General features: G+C 36.7%; 1 protein-coding gene across 2 annotated transcripts in view; it reads right to left on the bottom strand.

Moving 5' to 3' along the window:
* The window catches only part of KIAA0895 (KIAA0895 ortholog), a 50,076-nt gene that overhangs the window by 29,201 nt on the left and 385 nt on the right, over positions 1-20,490 (bottom strand). The window contains exon 2 of one of the 2 annotated variants that reach the window (XM_045565147.1): positions 15,749-15,818. In XM_045565147.1, coding sequence (XP_045421103.1) covers positions 15,749-15,818 — 70 coding nt within the window. Of the gene's footprint in view, positions 1-6,472; positions 6,760-15,748; positions 15,819-20,490 lie in introns of those variants that run through there. The other variant, XM_045565146.1, reaches the window with a different exon arrangement.

Genomic DNA, 20,490 nt, shown 5'->3' on the forward strand with positions numbered 1-20,490 from the left:
ACACAGATATCAGTATATCAAATGGCAAGTAAAGCAGAGGACAGCTTTGTTTTTAGACCTCATGTGAGCTTTAAAACGGTAAGAAGCACTGGATATACTGTTGCTCATGCACTGCTTTAAAATTGTGTTAATTTGCATTCTTTCAACAAATATGTAGAATACTACTAATTAAGTACATGACTCTGATCAACATCTGTATAAATACATTGTTCCTGCCTCTAATATGGCCCTGAAGACAAGGAATTCCTATGAATATATGAATAATGCAAAGTAGTATATGATCAAGTATGATAAACAAAAGATATAGACAATAATGAAGAGTTCAGAAAAAGAAGTGAGCAATGTGAAAAGAAATAGATGAAATTTGAGGTAGAGGTTTAAGAGTTTCAGACAATTCTAAACCAACAATGTTTGAGTCTGTCTTAAATCCAGCTCATCCGAACAAGACTCCAGCTCAAGTCCTGTCAATAAAATGTTCTTGAAATAAATAAATGAATGAATAAATGACCCTAAACATGCCATTCTCCATCCATCTGGATAAAAAGGTATTGGTAGTTCTGGGACCATTCTTTAATTCTACGAGACTACTAAAGAAGTGTAAATATAACAGGAAAGACCCTAAACCAGTGGTTTTCAACCAAGGGTGATTTTACCCTCCAGGGGACATTTGACAATATCTAGAGACATTTTGATTGTCATAACTGGGGAGGGGCTACTAGTATCTAGTGGGCAAAGGCTAGGGATGATGCTAAATATCCTTCAATGCATAGGACAGTCTCCTACAACAAACAAATATTCATCCCAAAATGTCAATACTGTCAAGGCAGAGAAATCCTGTTCTAAATGTTAGTTTTCAAAAGCCCAGAAGTCATAGGGTTTAGGGTGAAGAAACAGTACTAGATGAAAAGTGCATAATAAATAATCCAAATACATAAGGTACTCAAAAGTTCTTTCACTTACATTTTCTAAGCCAGCATATGAAATTGGAATTCTGGTGTCTAGAAGATAACACAAAAGTATGAACTTGCAGAGGCTAAATGTCTACTACATGTATTAGGTTGGATTTGCACAGAGTCATGTTCAAAGTAGATTGTACGAAGAAGTCATTTTTTGTACATTAGTAAATGTTAAAGACTCAATCAGCCAAAAATAACAGAACAAATAAAACTTTCATCATAGGCTGGTAGGTCCCAGTTTCTCAGGGGTTTCAGACTTAAGTGTTGCCAACTGATAGTCAAAACTGGCAGACAAGGCAAGTAGGCTAAGGAACAACAGGACACAGGCTGTAGTCCAAATGCCCAAGAACAATGTCAGTTTCCCTAAGAGGACATCACACAAGTTTAGGAGACAAGGTAATAATGAAAGGAAGGATGAAATGGACACTAAAAGGGAAAGAGATAAGAATAAAGGTATGATGAGCCTAGAGAAGTAGGGTGAGGACTAGGCACAGATAGAAAGGTAAAGAGAGGTAATGAAGTTCTTTTCTCATCCGATTTCACAATAAAAAGGGAAAGCGTTACATCACATTAAAATCAATGAATCTCCAGCTATGTGGGAGGCTGAGGCAGGAGGATCCTTGAGCCCAGGAATTTGAAGTTGCAGTGAGCTATGATGACGCCACTGTACTCTAGCCTGGGCAACAGTAAAACCCTGCCTCAAAAAAAAAAAAAAAAAAAGAAAGAAAGAAAGAAAAAAAATCAATGAATTACACTGAAGAATTCCTATTTGGACGGTTCATTACATGTATGCTGTGCTGATTTTTTAAAAAATGAATATTCGATGTAAAAATGCTCTTTGATTCCAAAGATTTAGTAGCTTTCTGACCAAAGAATTGAGCTCATAAAGTTTTTTTGTTTTGCCATAAAGTATCAGTGACCTCCAAATTCATAATTTTGGCCTATCTCAACCTATGCATTCAGGATACTAAAAAAAAAAAAAAAAAAAAAGTCCTAAACCACCTGCCAAAACACTCAAGGAGGAATGGAGAGTGGCAGAAAGGTAACAGTGTGTGTTTGACAGAACCCCTCTCCCCAGGAATTACAGCATTTCAGTTCACTTGCTAATTATCTCCTGAGAGGCTGAGCATCAGTCCTTTTGAAGCACCATCTGCTGCAAAGTAAAGCTTGGGAGAGGAAATGGTGTATGTATTCTACAAATGCCAATACTGCCAAATGCTGAGATCCCATTAAGTTCATAAAAGTGGGGCACATGGTCCTTCACACAACTCATACAAGATGGGCATATTAATAATTTCTCAGAGTCACACTAATCATATTTCAGTTGCATTAAAAAGTATTATAGAACCTAAAATATTGTTTTTATAATTTTAAATACTATTGTTTACTTTGTGAAAAAAAATTTTGAACATGCATAAGAACATAACAGGAGGCTAAGATTTCCAGTTGTCTACACAATTTATTAAAGAACATCTTATTTCCTGACTCCCTTTTCCTGAAAAATTAAAACTTTTTAAAAATATAAATAGACTTCTTTGAAGGAAGTGTAACTCATATTTCCCTCCCCAAAATACTAAGGTAATTAGAAATCATGCTTCCTCACATTAAAGATAGTCTCTCTCTCTATATATATAATGTAATACTTTAGCCATCAGCTATCTGTTTCACTGTTAATAATGAAATGAATGAAAATAATCTGTTGATCAAAGAAAATCATTTACTTACCCCAACCTGAGTACCCATAATGAAGAAAAAAGGTAAGTACTGTTATTACATTAAAATTAATACTCAGTATATTCAAAAGTAGGTGAATATACTGAAATTACCAACACAGTGAAAGTTTAAAATGCATCTAGAACAAGAGAAAAGGATACCAGGATTCCTGGCTTCCATTCCCAGCTCTTTCAATAACCTCTCTGTAATGTTAGCCTAATCACTAACCCATCAGTAGCTCCCGTTCCTCATCTAAAAGAATGGGGGAGAAGGGAAACACTGCTCCCTAAACTTAGTGTTTCACAATTGTGAATAGGTGAGGTTTCACAGTAATTATGAGGTCCTTGGCTGAAAGGAAGATTGCCAGAAACAAAGCCTTGTGGAAAAATACTATTCAACCAATTTTAACCTACAAAATGGCAATTTCATATGGTTTGCTAATACTTACAAAATCTGAGAACACAGGATAATTTTACATCACAAAGTAGGTTACTTGATTACAAACAGAAGAAAGGGCAAAACAAAATAATCCCCAAATAACATAAACACTTTAATTTTAGCAAGTATTTCATCACTTAAAACTCAAATAAGCAGGGAAACAAATCATAAAATATCTGTCAATAGCAGAAAAGATGAATAAATTGTAGTACATTCATACTACAGAATACTACATTGCAATGAACAAAAACAAATTGAAGTTGCAAGCAACAATATGGATGAATCTCAATGTTGAGCAAATGAACAACATTTCTATATACTCAAAAGAGTATATACTATATAATTCTATCTATATGTAGTTCAAGAACAGCAAAACTAATTTATGGTATAATATTAATAGTCAGAGCAGTGGTTACCTTTGAGGGAGGGGTCATAACCTGGAAGGAGGTACCAAGGAGCCTACTAGGTGCTAGAAATGTTCCATATCTTGTTCTGGGGAATGACTATGTATGCACAAAGTCATGGGCTGCATATTTAAGACTTGTGTACTTTATGTACATTACATCTTAATTTTGTAAATGGTATATAAAAATCAGTTCCTTTAAAAACACATTTATTGCCCAATTTGTCTGCATTATAACAGATAATCTATTAAATATAATATCTCTAAACTCAACAGCAACCAATATAGTTTATCAACTGAAAGAATAAGGGATGAAAGGCACTTCTAATGTCATTCAGGAACTAATAAACTTAACTGTACTCCAGGATTCTTAAAAATTTCAGTCCCAGTTAAGGAGCACTTCAGTGTAACTCTATTAGTAACAATCTTATAATATGACAGTTGTTTGAGGGTCAGAAACTGGTGTGTGTGTGTTTTGTTTTTAGAGTTAGAAATATACACGGTATTCTAGATACCCTTGATGATGATGGTTGTGTAAAAGCGAGCATTATACATCACCTACAATGACAATGAATGTGCCAGAAACAAACCTTCCCGTGGCTTTCCACCCGGGATGAAGACAAAACTCCTAACCGTGGTCTATGATGTCACTCATGGTCAGATCCCGATGCCTGTGCAGCCTCATCCTGCACAATGTTCCCCCTTAATCTCTCCACTAGTCTCCTCTCACTTTGCCAATCCCTCATACCATTCTCTCTCCAGACATACCACCTCTTCACACACTGCTCCCTATGTCTGCAGAGCTCTTCTATCCTCTCTGTTAGATTAATACCCACTCATCCTTCATTCCAAATGGCACTTGGTCAGGAAGCTTTCTTTGACTTCTTCATTTTAGAACCTCATAATACCCTATACCTTTTCTTCGAAGTACTTGTCATGGTTGGAGTTTTCCATTTGTTGTATGACAGCCTTCCCCAACAATGAAATTATAACCTCTATTACAGCATACATTTGTGTTTGTTTTTGCTTACTCATTGTCCTGCTCATGAAAGGGTGGCCAGAAAGGTAGCCAAAAGAAGAGAATATTTGAGAGGAGAGAAAGGGTAGAGGATTTGGTTGCCTGAAGGTTGAGGAAAAAATCATCCCAGGAAGGCAAAAAAAATGAACAATTAGTGAGGTTGAAGACAAGTTTTAATGGTAAGTGCCTACTGCTATAGGACAAACAGGAGCTGAGCGCCTAGGTGCAGACATCCTATATGGCTAACACTGGCCTTAAGAAGACTTTTGTCTCCAGTATTTTTAAACATTCACCTTTGTTATACAGGCACTTCATTTCCAGATGACTCATCATTCATTAATCACTTCTTACATCACATATAATATAAAGCCAGTAGGAAATCATAAATGAAAATAATCTTGTATTACATAGCTTCTGACAGCATTTTGGTACTCAATGAATGAGCTAGATGTCTTCTATTTTGAAAACAAATTTATATTCTAGTAAAAGATGATTTTCCCAGGCAAAAATTATTTACACACTGGCTTGTGATAAAAACTTAAAAGTCAACACTTTGAGCAAACTACAAAATAATGGAACACTGATATTAAATGAGATTGATTTGGGGTTTTGTAGCTCAAATCAGGGTAAGTCATTGTAACAGTGTGCTGATTTTCCTAGTGGTTGAGAACATGGGCTTTGGAATGGAGCTTGTCTGGTTTGAATCTTGGCTGTAGTAGTTATGACCTTTACTAAGTTACATAACTTCATTGTGCTGTAGTTTCCTTATCTGTAAAATGGGATAATATTAATGTATACTTCATAGTATTAGCATAAGGATTTTAAAAGTTAATATAAGTGCTGAGAACAGTGCTGGCCCATAGTAAGTAGCCTTTGTTAACTATCATTATTATTATATTAAATATTACATTTAGCTCCTATAGAAACAAGCCATGGAAAAATGTAAATGGGGAAATTTTGAATCGTTAAATTTGGATTTCCAAGATAAATTTAATATTAATATAAAGTAATCTACATTTTAGAATCAACATTTTAGTGCCTTTAGTATTATAAACTTCTGTAAAAGGCTATGAGAAAGCAAAGAAACCTTTTCTGATCTGATTCCATTTCAAACAGCATATGTAGCATATACATGTCTTATTTCATTTTACTGCTCCAATCAGCAGTTTCACCAGGATGTGATATATTTAGATTATATTAATCTAATCTATAATATTTAGATTATATTAAATCATGACTAATAAATCAAAAGCATTATATAGGAAGTGATTTAAGAAACACATAATTGCTTCAGTCCTTAAATCCAGTTTGTTTTATATTTCACACAGAATCAAATGCCGGGAATATGGCCTTGGAAATTATTCTAATATTACGTAAGATATTTTTAAATGGCTAACATACACAGTGATTTACAAATAATAAAAGGCAAGTAAAAAAAAGAAAGAAAAAAAGGCAAGTAAACTTTCAGATCTGGGGTCTAAACACGTAGTTTTATGCTTGGTATAATCCATACTAGAAAGTGACCTGTCAATAGTATTAACTCAAAACGTTCTCATTGTACAAGAATAAAGGCATACACACAAATATACACAGCAGAAATACTGAAATGCAGAGATGTGTTCTCTTGCTTAGCTGATTTTTTTCTGAACATTCCAGAAAATTACAATGCCTAATTACACACCGAATATGCTCTGAAATAGGATTTAAGATTGCACACTTGTAGAACCAGTAATCAGTCTGTTACAGTTTTCTTCACTAGATCTCCCAGCATGTGCTTACTGATAACAAGTGACCAAAGGAAAAGGGACCGTTAACTCTCGCCCCTCCGCACGCTTCCCCGAGAGGCTCCTGCGCGCCCCGCGCCGCCCGCCGGGCCCCCGCCCCGCCCCACGCCCGCCGCCGCGGCCCCCAGCCCGCCCCGGGCCAACCCTTCCGCGCACTCACCAGTCACGCGAATGGACTCCAGCATCGTCCCGCCGAGGCCGGGGCGGCGGGGTCCGCGCCGGGCCGGCAGCCCCTACTCTCTGGCCCGGGCCTCAGTGGCAGGGTCGCGGCGGGAGGCTGCTCCCGGCCACCAGGAGCGCGGTAAGGCAGGTAAAGGCGAACCAAGACGTGAGGATACACAGCTATGAGGAGCGTTTCCACCAGCCCGCAGCTGCTCAAGGTACACACGGCGGCCCTCACCGTGGCCGGCAGCGTTTAGAAGCTGCCACCGTGACGTGACCGCTCCCCCGGTTGCTAGGAAACGCTCCCCGCAGTCCGCGGACGCCCCGCTTCACGGAACCTGCGTGCCGCTAGGGGCGCTCGCGCGACAAAAGCTCGGCTCCCAGGGAGAGAGAGAGAGAGAGAGAGAGAGGACGAGGAACTACAACTCCCGGCGTGCACAGCGCGGGCGCGCGCCTAGGGGCTTGTGGGCTGTACCCCGTGATCCGCCGCGGTCTCTGGACAACTGGACACACGCCTTTGACCCAGTGACGTTTGTGTGCCATTCGAGGGGCCTTAACTACGTGGTAGCTTCACAAGAGGATAGGGGTAGTGTGACACTCAGCTCTAGCTGCAAATTACAAAGCCATTCTCCTCTGCCCTTTAACTTAAATTACAAGGTGCGGGAAAGCTAAAACAACTTTAGGTTAAGCCGGAATGCAGGTGCAGAAGGCTCAAATACATTTACCAGTTTACAGCACCCCAGCATACCATCCTTAATACTAAAATATAATTTTTTTTCTGGTGCCATACCATTGGATTTCCCAGCTTCGAAAACTTAAAATACAACTTTTTAACTCATGATTGTACAATTGATAGGGACTGAATGTTATTTTTCGGTTTATTACTTTTCACCTTAGCAAATGTGCAAATTTAATCTTTTACAATAACCATGGAAAATGTACAGATTATACCATTCAACAAATGTTTTTTTGAGACTCGAACATGTGCAAGGTTCTGAGTCAGGCTTTGAGGATATCAAAGGAAATGAAATAAGCCTCACAGAGCTTACAGTCTCATGAAATAGTGCTGGCAACTGTCAATCTTCAGACAGCCACATTTTCTCTACACCCTTTCTCAAGGTTGGGCTAGGACATGGAAATAATTGGGGTGTGTTTCAAACTCGGGAACAAAAATAAAGTTGAATGTCAGCAGCATTATACTCTGAGAATGACAAGAGAATTTGTGAGAAACTGTTCTTTTTCATTGCTTAGGAGAGACAAGTGGAAATTTAACTACCACAAATAGTGGATAACCTCACTTCCTATTCTGTTAGAAAATTCTGTGAACACTATCTTCAAAAAATACAACCAGAATCTAGTCACTTGCTACCACTCTGGTTCAAGTCACCACCATCTCTTGTCTGGATTATACTAGAGCCTCGTAGATGATATCCCTATTCCCACTTTACCCTCTTTCACTCTACTCTCAAAACTCCATGGCCAGAATGATCCTTTAAAGTCAGATCATGTCACTCCTCAGCTTAAAACCCTTCAAGGGCTTCCTTACCTGTGAAGTCCTCTATGACCTAGCCTTCAGTCATCTCTTTGATCTCATCTCTCACTACTCCCCTCAACGCCCCGCCCATACACACTGGCCTCCCTGATATTGCTCAACTGTGCCAGGCACTGTCTTTACCTGAAGGCATTTGCAACTTGGGATTCTCCCTGCCTGGAATGCTCTTCCCTCAGATATCCACAGGACGAGCTCCCTCGCTTCCTTCAGGACTTAACCCAAATGTCATCTCTTTGTGAGGACTTTCCTGGCCACTCCATTTAAAATTCAACTTTTCCTCATATTTCCTATTCCCCTTCTCTGCTTTATTTTTTTTCTTAGCAGTCGACATTATATAATTTATTGTATATTTTACTGATTTATCTTGATTATTGTTTGTCTCCCTCTAGAATAAAATTTTTACAAGTGTAGTGATTTTTGTTTGCTCACTGCTATGTGCCCAGCATCAGGAACAGTGCCTGACACATAGTAGGCACTTAATAAATATTTGTGAATTAATGGATACTTAGATAATAAATAATGCAAATAAAATAGGATTATATCAAATTGACCTGTAGATGAAGAACAAATCTACTTTGGATTAAAACACTTGCTATAATAATGAGCAATAAATCCTTTGCTTTTTTTTTGAGACATAGTCTTGCTCTGTTGCCCCAGCTAGAGTACAGTGGCGTCATCATAACTCACTACAACCTAAAATTCCTGGGCTCAAGCGATCCTCCTGCCTGAGCCTACCAAGTAGCTGGGACTACAGATGCACGCCATGACACCAGGCTAATTTTTCTATTTTTTAGTAGAGACGAAGTCTCGCTCTTACTCAGGCTGGTCTTGAACTCCTCAGCCCAAGCAATCCTCCCGCCTCAGCCTCCCATAGTGCTAGGATTACAGGCATGAGCCACCACCCCCTGCTGAGAGCAGTTATTCTTGCATCATATTTTCTAAAGAAAAAGGCTGTAAATGAATCATGCTGTTAGCTTCCTTATATACCTAAAATTCTGAAACCTCTTTTCCCAAAGTTCACTGTAAATGCATCTATTACCCCTGCAAACTTCTAGTTTTTGAAAGTCACTGCAGTTTAAGAGCTATCTCTGAAAAAAAGGAAAGTCTCCTAAAAGATGTTACCATGTCATATATTCAACATCTGAATATGTGAGTTTACTCTGAATGGTTTTACTAAAGTATGCTTAATCATATTGTACATTTTCATTATATTTTGAAGTAACCAAGATGTGTATTATTTTTCTCATTCAATGGATATTTATTTATATACAAGACATTAGGGTTGGTGTTTTTAGAGTACTTTACAAAACATGATACCTATGCTCAAGGAACTTATTGACTAGTAGGGAAGGTTTTATATATATGTGCATGCATAGTAGGTGTATTCTATTGTATACGAGGGCTGTCCAGAAAGTATCCAGCCATTGGAACAAAAACATATTACATGGTTGGATACTTCCTGGAGAGCCCTTGTACATATATACACAGAGTACACATATATATGTGTATACATATGCACATGCATATAAAAGTTAGAAAATGATGTACATTAAAAATATTCAACATTTCATTAAACTCTTCAACATTTCATTAAACTTAAGAATGCAAAAAATAGACAAATTTGATGTCCCTGTAGTTAGCCTGCCTAGAACATAATTTCATTCTTTACTTTTATGATTACTTTTATGTTCACCTTACCAATATTTTCTTGTGGGTCATTTTGATTTCTAAATATCTGTAGTGATAAGTACTATATAAAGGTACATGTCAATGCAATCAAAACATTAAAAAATATATATATATTCTTCATGTACTATTGAAGCACTCTTGCTAACAAATTGATGAATACAAAGAGTTTATCTCATTTCTTATAAAACCATTACTGTTATCTGCTCCTTTTACTCTTCCCATCTATGCAATTATTCATCCTCATCAAGCTTTGTGCATCTGCTTTGTTAATTATTGATTCGTGCTATGCCTGCTTAGTATTTCCATTGGGTACAGCATCTGCAGCTGTCCAGTTGGCTGCTGTAGAGTTGGCATTGTTTTTACATATCCACCAGAACAATGAACAATTCTATCTTTCTGAGAAATTTTCCTTTATACCTGATTCTACATAAACCACTAATATTAAGACAAAATGATTATCAGTTACTATTCTATTTTCAAAGCACTGATTTTCAAGTTAAACATTTATTAAAACTGTTTTAAATTATTTATGTTTACCTTTAAGGATGCTCTTTACCCTTTTTAAAGTTTTACTATACTTGAAATTTTCAATAATAACCAAGAATGCCATTGTACTTATCCCACTGAAATATACCCACCTTACTGTTATAGTTATTTTTATGTACACTAGCAGCATTGTATTATGGATTCATTTTGATTTTGGAATATTTGTAATGATGATTTTTACTTAATTTTAGATTAAATTACAGAAAAATAGGTGTTTTGATTGAAATATTATTGTTTTATATGTGGTGGGATTTCTCTGTTATGTGTATAGAGGTTTTTTTTTATTTTGTCAGTAACTTTTGTTTAACTACTCTTGTTAATCTGTCTATTCCTTTTAAATGCTACATAGCAGGACAGATGATATATATCTGTATCTATATATATATCTATATATGATATATTTGTTGAAAACAAATTACTATTCATAAATTAGTTAATGGAGTTTTGGTATAAAAAAGTAGATTAAACCAACTCTGTAAAAAGAGAAGATCATTTTCTTTTTAGAAAAAAAGACCAACATCCTCCTTTTCAAAGACTCAAAAAAATTTACCTTGGTTGTGGGTAGAGGCTAGTAAAGGCCAAGAAGGAAGAAGAGAGGTAGTGAAGTCTGGACAAGGCTGCTAAAAAGTATTGCTACTGGAGAGAAAAATAAGTAAAATATTTCATTTTCTACAGCAGTTCATTTTGTTGACAGCAGAACCAGTACATATTATGTTTGAAACTGAGAAAAAGTTTAATTTCTTAAGAAGTTATCTTAGTAACTCAAAATGAATTAGAACATTATATTTATTTTCTAAGTTTCAGATGGCGTTTAAAAGAATAGGGGAGAGAAGCTTCTAGAAAACACTTTTGACTTTCCTTCCTGTTCTACTGAGAACAATTTATAACATTCTATGTTTTTGAAAATACACGAATTAGGGAAAATTGATCTTCAGCCTGCCATTATAAAAGAATATAGCAACTCTAACTGCAATACCCCAGATTCTGATAAGCTTGAACAGATGACTCAGGGCAAGCTATAAACAATGTTTCTTGACTTAAAAGAGAAAAAAAAAAAAATCTAGGGAATAGTTGGTAGAATTGGTTTTTCTTGGATTTTTGAAAAAAATTTTTCAGTGAAGTTGGAATGCTTTCAGGATGTCTGTATGAAAAGAATGAAATGTTTGCAGTATGTCTATATTCAGAAGAATGAAAAGCATTACATAGAAGCCAAATAAAAGAATGCTTTGTGAGACTGCTCTGCCTTCTTACCTCCATGAAAATAGTCAAAATGACACAAAAATCCTGGGAAACACTGTGATTTTGTCTCTGTGTGTGATTTTTTTGATGTTTTGTTATAAATGATTGGGGGAAGGATGTTTTTTAATGAGCCAAAAAAATATTGCCCTTAATTATGTTGTCAAGAAACCAATATGTGCATTAATTTATTCCTTCCATAGATATTTATTAAGTCCCTATTATATACAAGGTAAAAATATCATGAAAAAGACATGAAACCTACCTACAAAGAACTTACTGATAGTGTGTACATACATATACCTATATAGTAATAATGTACATATATCAATTAGTCCTTTAGCCCATGTAACAGGGATGCTGTGGTGAGTAAATCAGAGTCCTAGTTCTCTTGGAACTTACATTGTAGTGGGAGAAACAAACAACATTCAAGTTAACAAATGATGCAATTTCAGATACAGAAAGGTGCTACAAAGTACAGTAAATCAGGAAAGTAGCTACATGGTGGCTTGGTATAATAGTGGTTGGGAAAGGCCTCTTTGAGGAAGTGCCTTTTGAACTGAGACTTAAAAGACAAGAAAGAGTCGTAGGAATTTTTGGGCATAAGCATTCTAGGCAGAGGGAACTGAAAAGACAAAAGTCCTGAGATAAGAATGGTCTTGGCATGATCCCAGAGCTACATGAAGGTCAGTATGGTTGCAGCCTAGTGAGGTAGGGAAAAGTGTAGGAGAAAACATCTGAGAGGGAGGCAGGGACTACAGAAAGAAGTTTGCACTTTATTCTAAGTGTAATCAGAAGCCATTGGAGGATTTTAAACAGGGGAGTAACGTAAAGCAATTTATGTTTTTAAAAGCTTGCATTGGCTTCTCTGAGGATAATGAATAAGAAGTTGAGCATAAAAGCAGGGAGAACAAGTGAGATGCTCTTGGAGTGGGTAAGGTAAAAGGGTGATGATTGCTTTGAGTGGAATGGAAGCTGTAGAGAGGGAGAGAGGTATGAATGACCTAAGATATATTTTGGAAGCATAGTTGATCAGTAGGTTGGGTATGTGGGTGAAGTAGGAAGAAGAAGAAGGAATTAAACATGACTCCCAGCATTTTGGCTTGAACAACTAGTTGAAATGGATAGTTGAAATGGAGAAGACTGGAAAAGAACAGGTTTAATGGGGAAATTCTATTTTGGATGTTATGTTTAATATGCCAGTTGATATCCAAGTCAAGATTTCAAACAGACAGTTGGATTCAAGAGTTCAGAGCTCAAAGAAGAGATCAGGCTAGGGAAATAAATTTAGGAGCCACTACTATATGGATGGTATTTTTAAGTCAATGGGATTGATGAGATCACCTGGGGAGTGTATGTAGGCAGACAAGAGCACTTCAGGTAGAATTTAGAGTTCTCAGTCATTTAGTTGTGGGACAGAGGAAGAAGAGCTAGAAAAATTCTATCTATCTATCTATCTATCTACACGTTTAGAAAAAGTAATATGACTATATAACTATAACTACATGTGTGTCTTTCTCAACTGTTGTAAGAGTAGCTTGCAGCCATGATGTAGTTTTACCCCCAAATACTTCAAAGTACGTACGTATGTATGTACAAGGGCTGTCCAGAAAGTATCCAGCCATGTAATATGAAAAATTATATTAACAATGGCTGGATACTTTCTGGACAGTCCTTTTATTGTCATGTGTCACTTAACCATGGGGATGTTCTGAGAAATGAGTCATTAGGCAATTCTGTTGTTGTGCAAACATCATAAAGTACACTTATAGAAACCTAGATGATGATAGAGCCTGCTACACTCCTAGACTATATGGTATACCCTTCTAGGCTACAAACCTGTACAGCTTGTTACTGTACTGAATACTGTAGGCAACTGTAACACAATGGTAAGTATTTGTGTATCTAAATATAGAAAAGATACAGTAAAAATACAGTATTATAATCTTATGGGACCATTGTTGTATATGTGGTCCATCATTGACCAAACCATTGTTAATATAGTGCACGGTTATATGTGTATATGTGTGTATTTGTATGTGTGTGTGTATATATACGTGTGTATGTGTATAATACACACACACAAACACACACACACACACACAGAGAAAGAATAAAGCCAATGTAGTAAGAAGTTAATATTATCAGGGATCTGAGTGATTTCTGGATCCAGGAATCTTTGTCCCACTTTCTCTCTCTCTCTCTCTCTCTCTCTGTATGTGGATAAACCTTTTGCAACTTTTCCATAATTCTGAAATCATGTCAAAATAAAGTGATCCAAATTGAGTACTAAGGTGAAAGATGACTTCACTATGGACTAGGTAGGAAATCTGGTAAGATATGATATTCAGCTGGACTCATATTTAGATATTCAAAGGTGATGGGCTGGGCATTCTGGTAGTGAGATCAGGGTGAGAATCTCATGGAGGTGGCCAAGAGCAGGGTTTGGTCAGGGAATAGAAAGTGATTGAGTTCTGTTCTTTGGGCCCTTTCCTTGGCGCTGAACACTAAGCAAAGTGGGATGGGAAATATGATGGAGAATGCAATAGGAATTCAGATGGATAAGAATAAAAGGATTCTGAGCCACATTAAAGGTCCTATTGGTTGGGATAAATTTGAAACGGAATTGGCTCAATTTCTTGTCTTTTTCTACCAATGTTCAGCAAGCCAGAAAAAAAAACAAACAGAAAAAAAGAGGTGGTTAGAGATTAGCAAGTTAAATGCAGAAAGAAAGACAAGGGGCCAAGGAAAATGGTATTAAAGTTTTCTCTTGAGGTCTGGCTGGGTAAGGAGCAAGAGGGGCATAAAGGAGGCTGGGCAGTGTTTGGGAAGAGACCCAGGAAAGGCCAGTGGCAGGCTCTGGAAATCACAGTCTTGTTTCCTCATCTGCTTTTGTAAGGAGCTAGATTAGGTGATCTGTGAGTTGCCTGACAACTCTAAGATTTTTTTCTTTTAACTCCCTTTTTTCTTGGCCTTCTTTTCAGAATAGACTGAACTACTTTGGCTTTATAGAAAAGGGTAGGGTGAGAGGTCAGGGTTAAAAATGTGGGTATGACTACAGAGCCCAAGCTATAACATTTTCAATTTGGCAAAAAGTGCAAAAAGGAAAATGGACTGAAGGTTAGGGCTGGACAGGGGGTCCTGCAGATCTAGCAGGAGTGAGCAGAAATGGAGAAGAGAGAAGGATTCAAGACTAAAATCAGGAGGCCAGGTTTGGGGTCAAAATCTTGGAGATGGAGCGTTTCGAAGTGTCGATTAGAGCCCATGTGTGGTCATACATGTGGGTGAATGGGAAGGAGAAAGGAGAAGAGAAGTATAGCTGGAACCTTTAAGGTATGGTGAGGCCAAGGAGTAAGAGATTGTGGTCCCTGAGAATTCATCAGAAAACATTTCTTGAGGGCCTATTAAGTGCCAGGCACAGATAAGGCTGAGGAAGACTGGGATGGTGTTAGCCTGTGAGAAGCAGGAAAGACGAGATTAAAAGTGGATGTCATGTACTCCAACATTTGAAAGGATTGATGAAAAAGTAAATGAACCATGAGGTCTGGAAGTAGTATGTGAGGAGAAATTTTTGAAGTGTTTAGATCATGAAGTTCTTGACAGACACAATGGAGTGCAATGAACCTGGCACGTTCTCTTGCATCAAACTTAAGGAAAAGATTTTATCTTTGATGTTCAACAAAGGGACTTTGATGTTAAAGAAACACTGGCTGTTGCTACTTTGTAATATTAAGAGATACTTTTCTTTAAAATGGGCTTGCTAAAAAATTAAGTTTTCTAAAAATAGCTTTAAGAAATCCAGGTATAGAAGTGTAAAGTTAATATAGAAATTATAGCATGGTAAGTACATAAAATAATTCTTCCTTTTAGTGAAAGGATTTACTGTGGTCCTTTAAATATGAATTCCCTTAATATCCTTATTAAGCACAGAAAGTAAAAAGGAGATTAAAGCTGTATGCATTTGAGAATAGTCTATCAAATAAAAGAGATATGCTTGTAGTTGCATTGGTTTTTGAAAACAATATAATATGTTCAGAAAGCACAGTATGTTTTCCCACACTCTGGAATCTAAAACATTTTCATCAATTAAATTAGAAAACAAAAAAATCTATATGACACTAAGAACCATTAGTAGTAGACTGTACCAAATAAAATAGCCCTTTTCAGTAACATTTAGATAACATACTTTGATGGTTCTTATTTCTTCATTATAATAAATGTGTAAAAGAAATGGCCCTTCAGCCAGATAACCTGAGGTAGAGAACTTGAGTTTAATCCTTCTTGCCACTGCCTTATGGTTAGGTCTTGGCCTTTTCTCTCCCTGTAAAAATAAAAACGTTTATGTTATTGTATTATTTTGTATTAAATATGTGTGAATGTATTTTGAAAAATTAACTGTAAATATAAAGCATTTGGAGCATCCTTGTTGAAGTCAATGCTTTCAAATTTTTATGTTTTTCAGCCCTGTCTCAATTTTATCTGCAAAAGACATAAATATGATTTCCTTTGTTTAAAAGGAAGGCTCTTAGAAGGAGCAAATACTCATTTTCTAGGACTACCCTTAACCTCCATTTATCTCTGCTTCCGACTCTTGGTTCTATTCTTAATGTTATAAGCTGTGGTCTTTATTTAAATAACCTGGGAAGTTTTGTGTTTTATTTAAATAACTAGGGAAGATACTTTTGATGACTTAGGCCAGTCACTTGGCCTCTATGAATCTCAGTTTCTTCTTCTCTAAAATAGAAATAATCGATATTTGTACATTCATTCATTTAACACATGTCTACTGCACTCATGTGTCAGAAGGTTCTGGGTTACAGCTATAAACAAGACTAGTCCCTGCCCTACCATGGCGTACACTCTAGTAGGAAGAGCTAGATAATAAACATAAATACATAAATAAAATAATGTCAGATAGTGGTAAATGCAATGAAGAAGATAAACCAGAGTAATAGAATGGAAAGTGATTGGGGGGCAGAGAAGGGGGGGGTGGGCACCTGATCAGGGAAGTCCTCTTTGAGGAGGTAGCACATGCAAGCTTAGACCCAAATGACGAGGAACAGACATGCTAGATCTAGAGGAGGAGTGTTTAGGAAGGAGAAAATCCTTGAGGCAGGAAGGAATTTGGCATTTTTTATGACCAAAAAAAAGGCCTGAGGCTGAAGCCTAGTGGGTGGGGGGAGAAAGAGAGAGTATTGTGATATTAGGAGAATATTAGGTTATTTGAAGAGGTAGGTAGGGTCTAGATCATGTAGGGCCTTGTAGTTTTGATAAGGATATCATTGGATTTCATTTTAATTGGAATGGAAAACATAAACTTGCTCCAAACAAGGAATTGATGCTGCATAATTTACATTTTAAAAAGATCCCTCTCTATAAATAAATTACTAAAACTAATAGGATAGTCTAGTAGGTTTGCTACAATCAATTATGTTTCTATACAACAGTAATATTTTAAAACTATAATTAAAAAGATGCCATTTATAAAAGCAACAACAACAAAGATACATTGGAATAAATTTAACAAAAGTTTAAAGATCTTTATGGAAGTGTGTTATAAACATTTTTGGAAGACATAATAAAACTATACCATGCTAATTAATGGTAAGGCTTGATATCATAAACATGTCAATTCTCTCCAAATTATGTGATAAATTTGGTCCAATTTGAATTAAAATCTCAAAAGGGTTTTTTTTCTTTGTAGACCATGAGAATGTGACTCTAAAATTCATGTGCAAGAACAAGGGGGGAAAAACGAACCAAGTCAATTTTGAATTCTCCCTACCAAATATCAACATTTACAGGGAAGATAGTATGATTTTGACAAAGGAATAGACAAACAGACCAGTAGAACAGAATAAAGAGCTCCATCATAGACCTACATGTATGTGAAAAGTTGATATATTATAAAAGTTGCATTACAGGTCAATGGGGAAAGGATGGGCAATCTAGTAACTGCTGCTAAGACAATTGGTTATCCATATAAAGAACAAAATCAATCCAGACAGTCCAAAGACAAAACCAGGAACATATGTACTTTAAAATATTTAGAAGAAAATACAAGAGAAAATCTTTATGACCTCACGGTAGGGAAGGATTTCTTAAGGCATAAAAAACACAAATCCTAAAGGAAAATATATATGATACATATATATATCTTTAATTACATTAACATTAAACTCTTCTGTACATCTAAGACATCATAAAGTGAAAAGATAAGCCACAAAGTAAGAAATTTGCAGGCCAAAACCCAACCAAGGTTATTTTCCCAGAAAATAGTAAACAACCAACAAAAACCCTGTGAATCAATAAGATAAAGACACATAACTACACAGGAAAATGGGCAAAGGATATAAAGTTGAAAATCACAGACAGGAAAACTGAAAGGCCAATAAACACGTGAAATAATTTTCATCTTCACTTGTGATAAGAGAAACGCACACAAATAAGAATGACAAAATTCAAGAAGTATCCAAGTATTGAGGAGAAACTCGAGCAGCAGGCATACGCATACACTAGTGATTGGAATATAAATTGTTACAACCATTTTGAAGAACAACTTATTTTCAATATCTGGTAATAATATCAAAATATATTTATTGAAGTGATCCACTAATTTCTAGACATATTACTATAGAGAATGTTTTGCATGTGTATATAAGGAGATACAGAAGTATCATGGCATGATGGGATCTCAGGAATGAAAAACTGGAAACAAGCTAAATGTCCCTTAACAGGATAATGAATACATAAATGACAAGTATGCCAGGGCTGTCTAGAAATTATCCAGCCATTATTAATATAATAAGTGTCTCTGTTTCTCATATTAAATATTACAGGGCCGGATACTTTTCGGACAGCTCTTGTATTTATGCCATAGAATTTAGTAGTGAAAATGAACAAAATGCAGTTTAGTCATTAGTGAGAATATCACAAAGTTAATATAGAGCCAAAAAAAAGTTACAGAAAGATAAGTACAATGAAAATAAAATTTATATAAAACTAAATATTGTTATATATATGTAGTAAAACTATACATATTTCCATGGGAATGATAAACATCAAAATTAGGCTAGTTTTACCCCTCATTAGGAAGGGGAATGAGATTAGGAAAGGGATACATGGGAGACTTCAATTATGTGTGGGATGTTTTATATATTTTTTAAAGCTAGGGGGCTGGTACATGGTTATGTTTTATTATTTGCTTTTTTTTGGTTGTAAATTAGAAATATTCCTTAACTCAATTTTTAAAAAGGGAAGAGTCATTCTAGCTTATAAATGGACTACCAGAGGTAAGGAATGGAGGGAGGCATGGTAGGAGACAATTGCAGTGCTCAGCAAGAGTAGACTGGAGTATCTAGCATAGTTTCTGGCATGTAGTAGGTGCTTCACACATAGGAGCTATTGTGGTGGTGGTTGTTATCATCATCATCATCATCAAGGTAAAGACCAAAATCATAAGGGGATTGTGAGAAAAGGTAAACTAAATGTTTTGAGTAGCTATCTTGTGCTAGTATTTTGTTTCTTTTGGCCTTGACTAGAATCTAGTTGAGGTAGTTATAAAAAAAACTAAGGCTCACAGGAGTGATAACCAGGAGGCATAACGGCTGCATAAATTTCAAATGACTCATTTTCCAATGTTGCTTTTTAAAACACACATACACACACACAGACACATCCCAAATACACACACCCTGTTCCTGTCTAGTACTTGAAAAAAATTCAAGCATCTTTTCTCTTTGTTCATAAGTAGCACATTTTAGGTTAAACATTAATAATTCTATACACCATACATTTGGACAATGCCTTATTACTTATTACAGAATAATTTTGGATAATTTTTCTCCATTTTTCATCTGTCCCCTGCGGGCAACAGATGAAACTCTGAGGAAGGCAGGGCAGTTGGTTATTTCTGTCATGCAACTGAGTAAACTAAAATACAAAGAGGCTAAATCAGATCTTAACTCTGTGAACTTCATAAAATCCTATGCTAAATAATTTATGATTGAATGGGGGATTTTCCAGGTAGCCGGTCAGTTTTAATTGCATTTTCAAAGGAGTCTATGACTCCCCCAAATGGTAAAAAAATAAATGGGTTAAATGATTTGTATAAAGCCCAAGGTCACAGGATTAGTATTAAAGATATTTATAAATGATAAACGTCAAAATTAGGCTTCTTGTAATGCTTACTGTCTGCTAAGATGGAGACGTTATTAAACATAGCTGTTGGGCGGTTACTCCGTAATCTATGGGTGTTACTTTTTCAGATGAATAAATCAAGACTTGTCCTCTTTACAAGCGCTAGCACAGACTTGCCACAGAAAAAGTGAATCTGATGTAACAACTATGTAATCTGATGTGACCTACCTTACCATTTTGAGTACTCTATCAAGAATAAAAATGAGACAGCTTGATGTAGGGTGGAAAGTCAAGGATGAGCTGAGAATGGGATTTTCATTTCTCCTGGACCACTGAATGTCTCCAAGTGTTCTTTCTCTCATCAGAAAAAGGGAGGATTGAACTAGAGGGCTTCTTGGAATTCTTCCAGCCCTAACATTGTATACAGTTGGATGGGATTTAAAATAAGTCTTGTGTATGAACTCTTCACACAGTCTGTTAATGTCAGGCTTATTTTCCCAAGGAGAAAAGCCTCCAGCGCCCAAGGGTGGGTTACTAGTCATTGGCCCCGAGAGGCCGGGGGACCCACCAGTCCCGCCGGAGGGCTAAGCCTGCCGTCCCCCTTCTGCCGAAGTAGGGGTAGGGGGTGGCGGGCAGAGAGAAAGCTACCGAAGGCCAAAGGGCCAGGGGCACTTCAAACACAAGTGCTCTTAATCCTTTATTTAGGAATGAAGGAAGGCGGGAACGCCCGCCCAGACGCCGTTGGTGCGAAGGGATGGCTAAAACCGGGTAGGGAGAATGAGCGTTGGGGGTGGAGCCCCCGGCCGGAGGCGGTCGAAGCGCGGGGAGCGCCAGACTCCCGCGTCCCCGGCGGC

The sequence above is a fragment of the Lemur catta genome, chromosome 11 (assembly GCF_020740605.2).
Source record: "Lemur catta isolate mLemCat1 chromosome 11, mLemCat1.pri, whole genome shotgun sequence".
NCBI lineage: Eukaryota > Metazoa > Chordata > Mammalia > Primates > Lemuridae > Lemur > Lemur catta.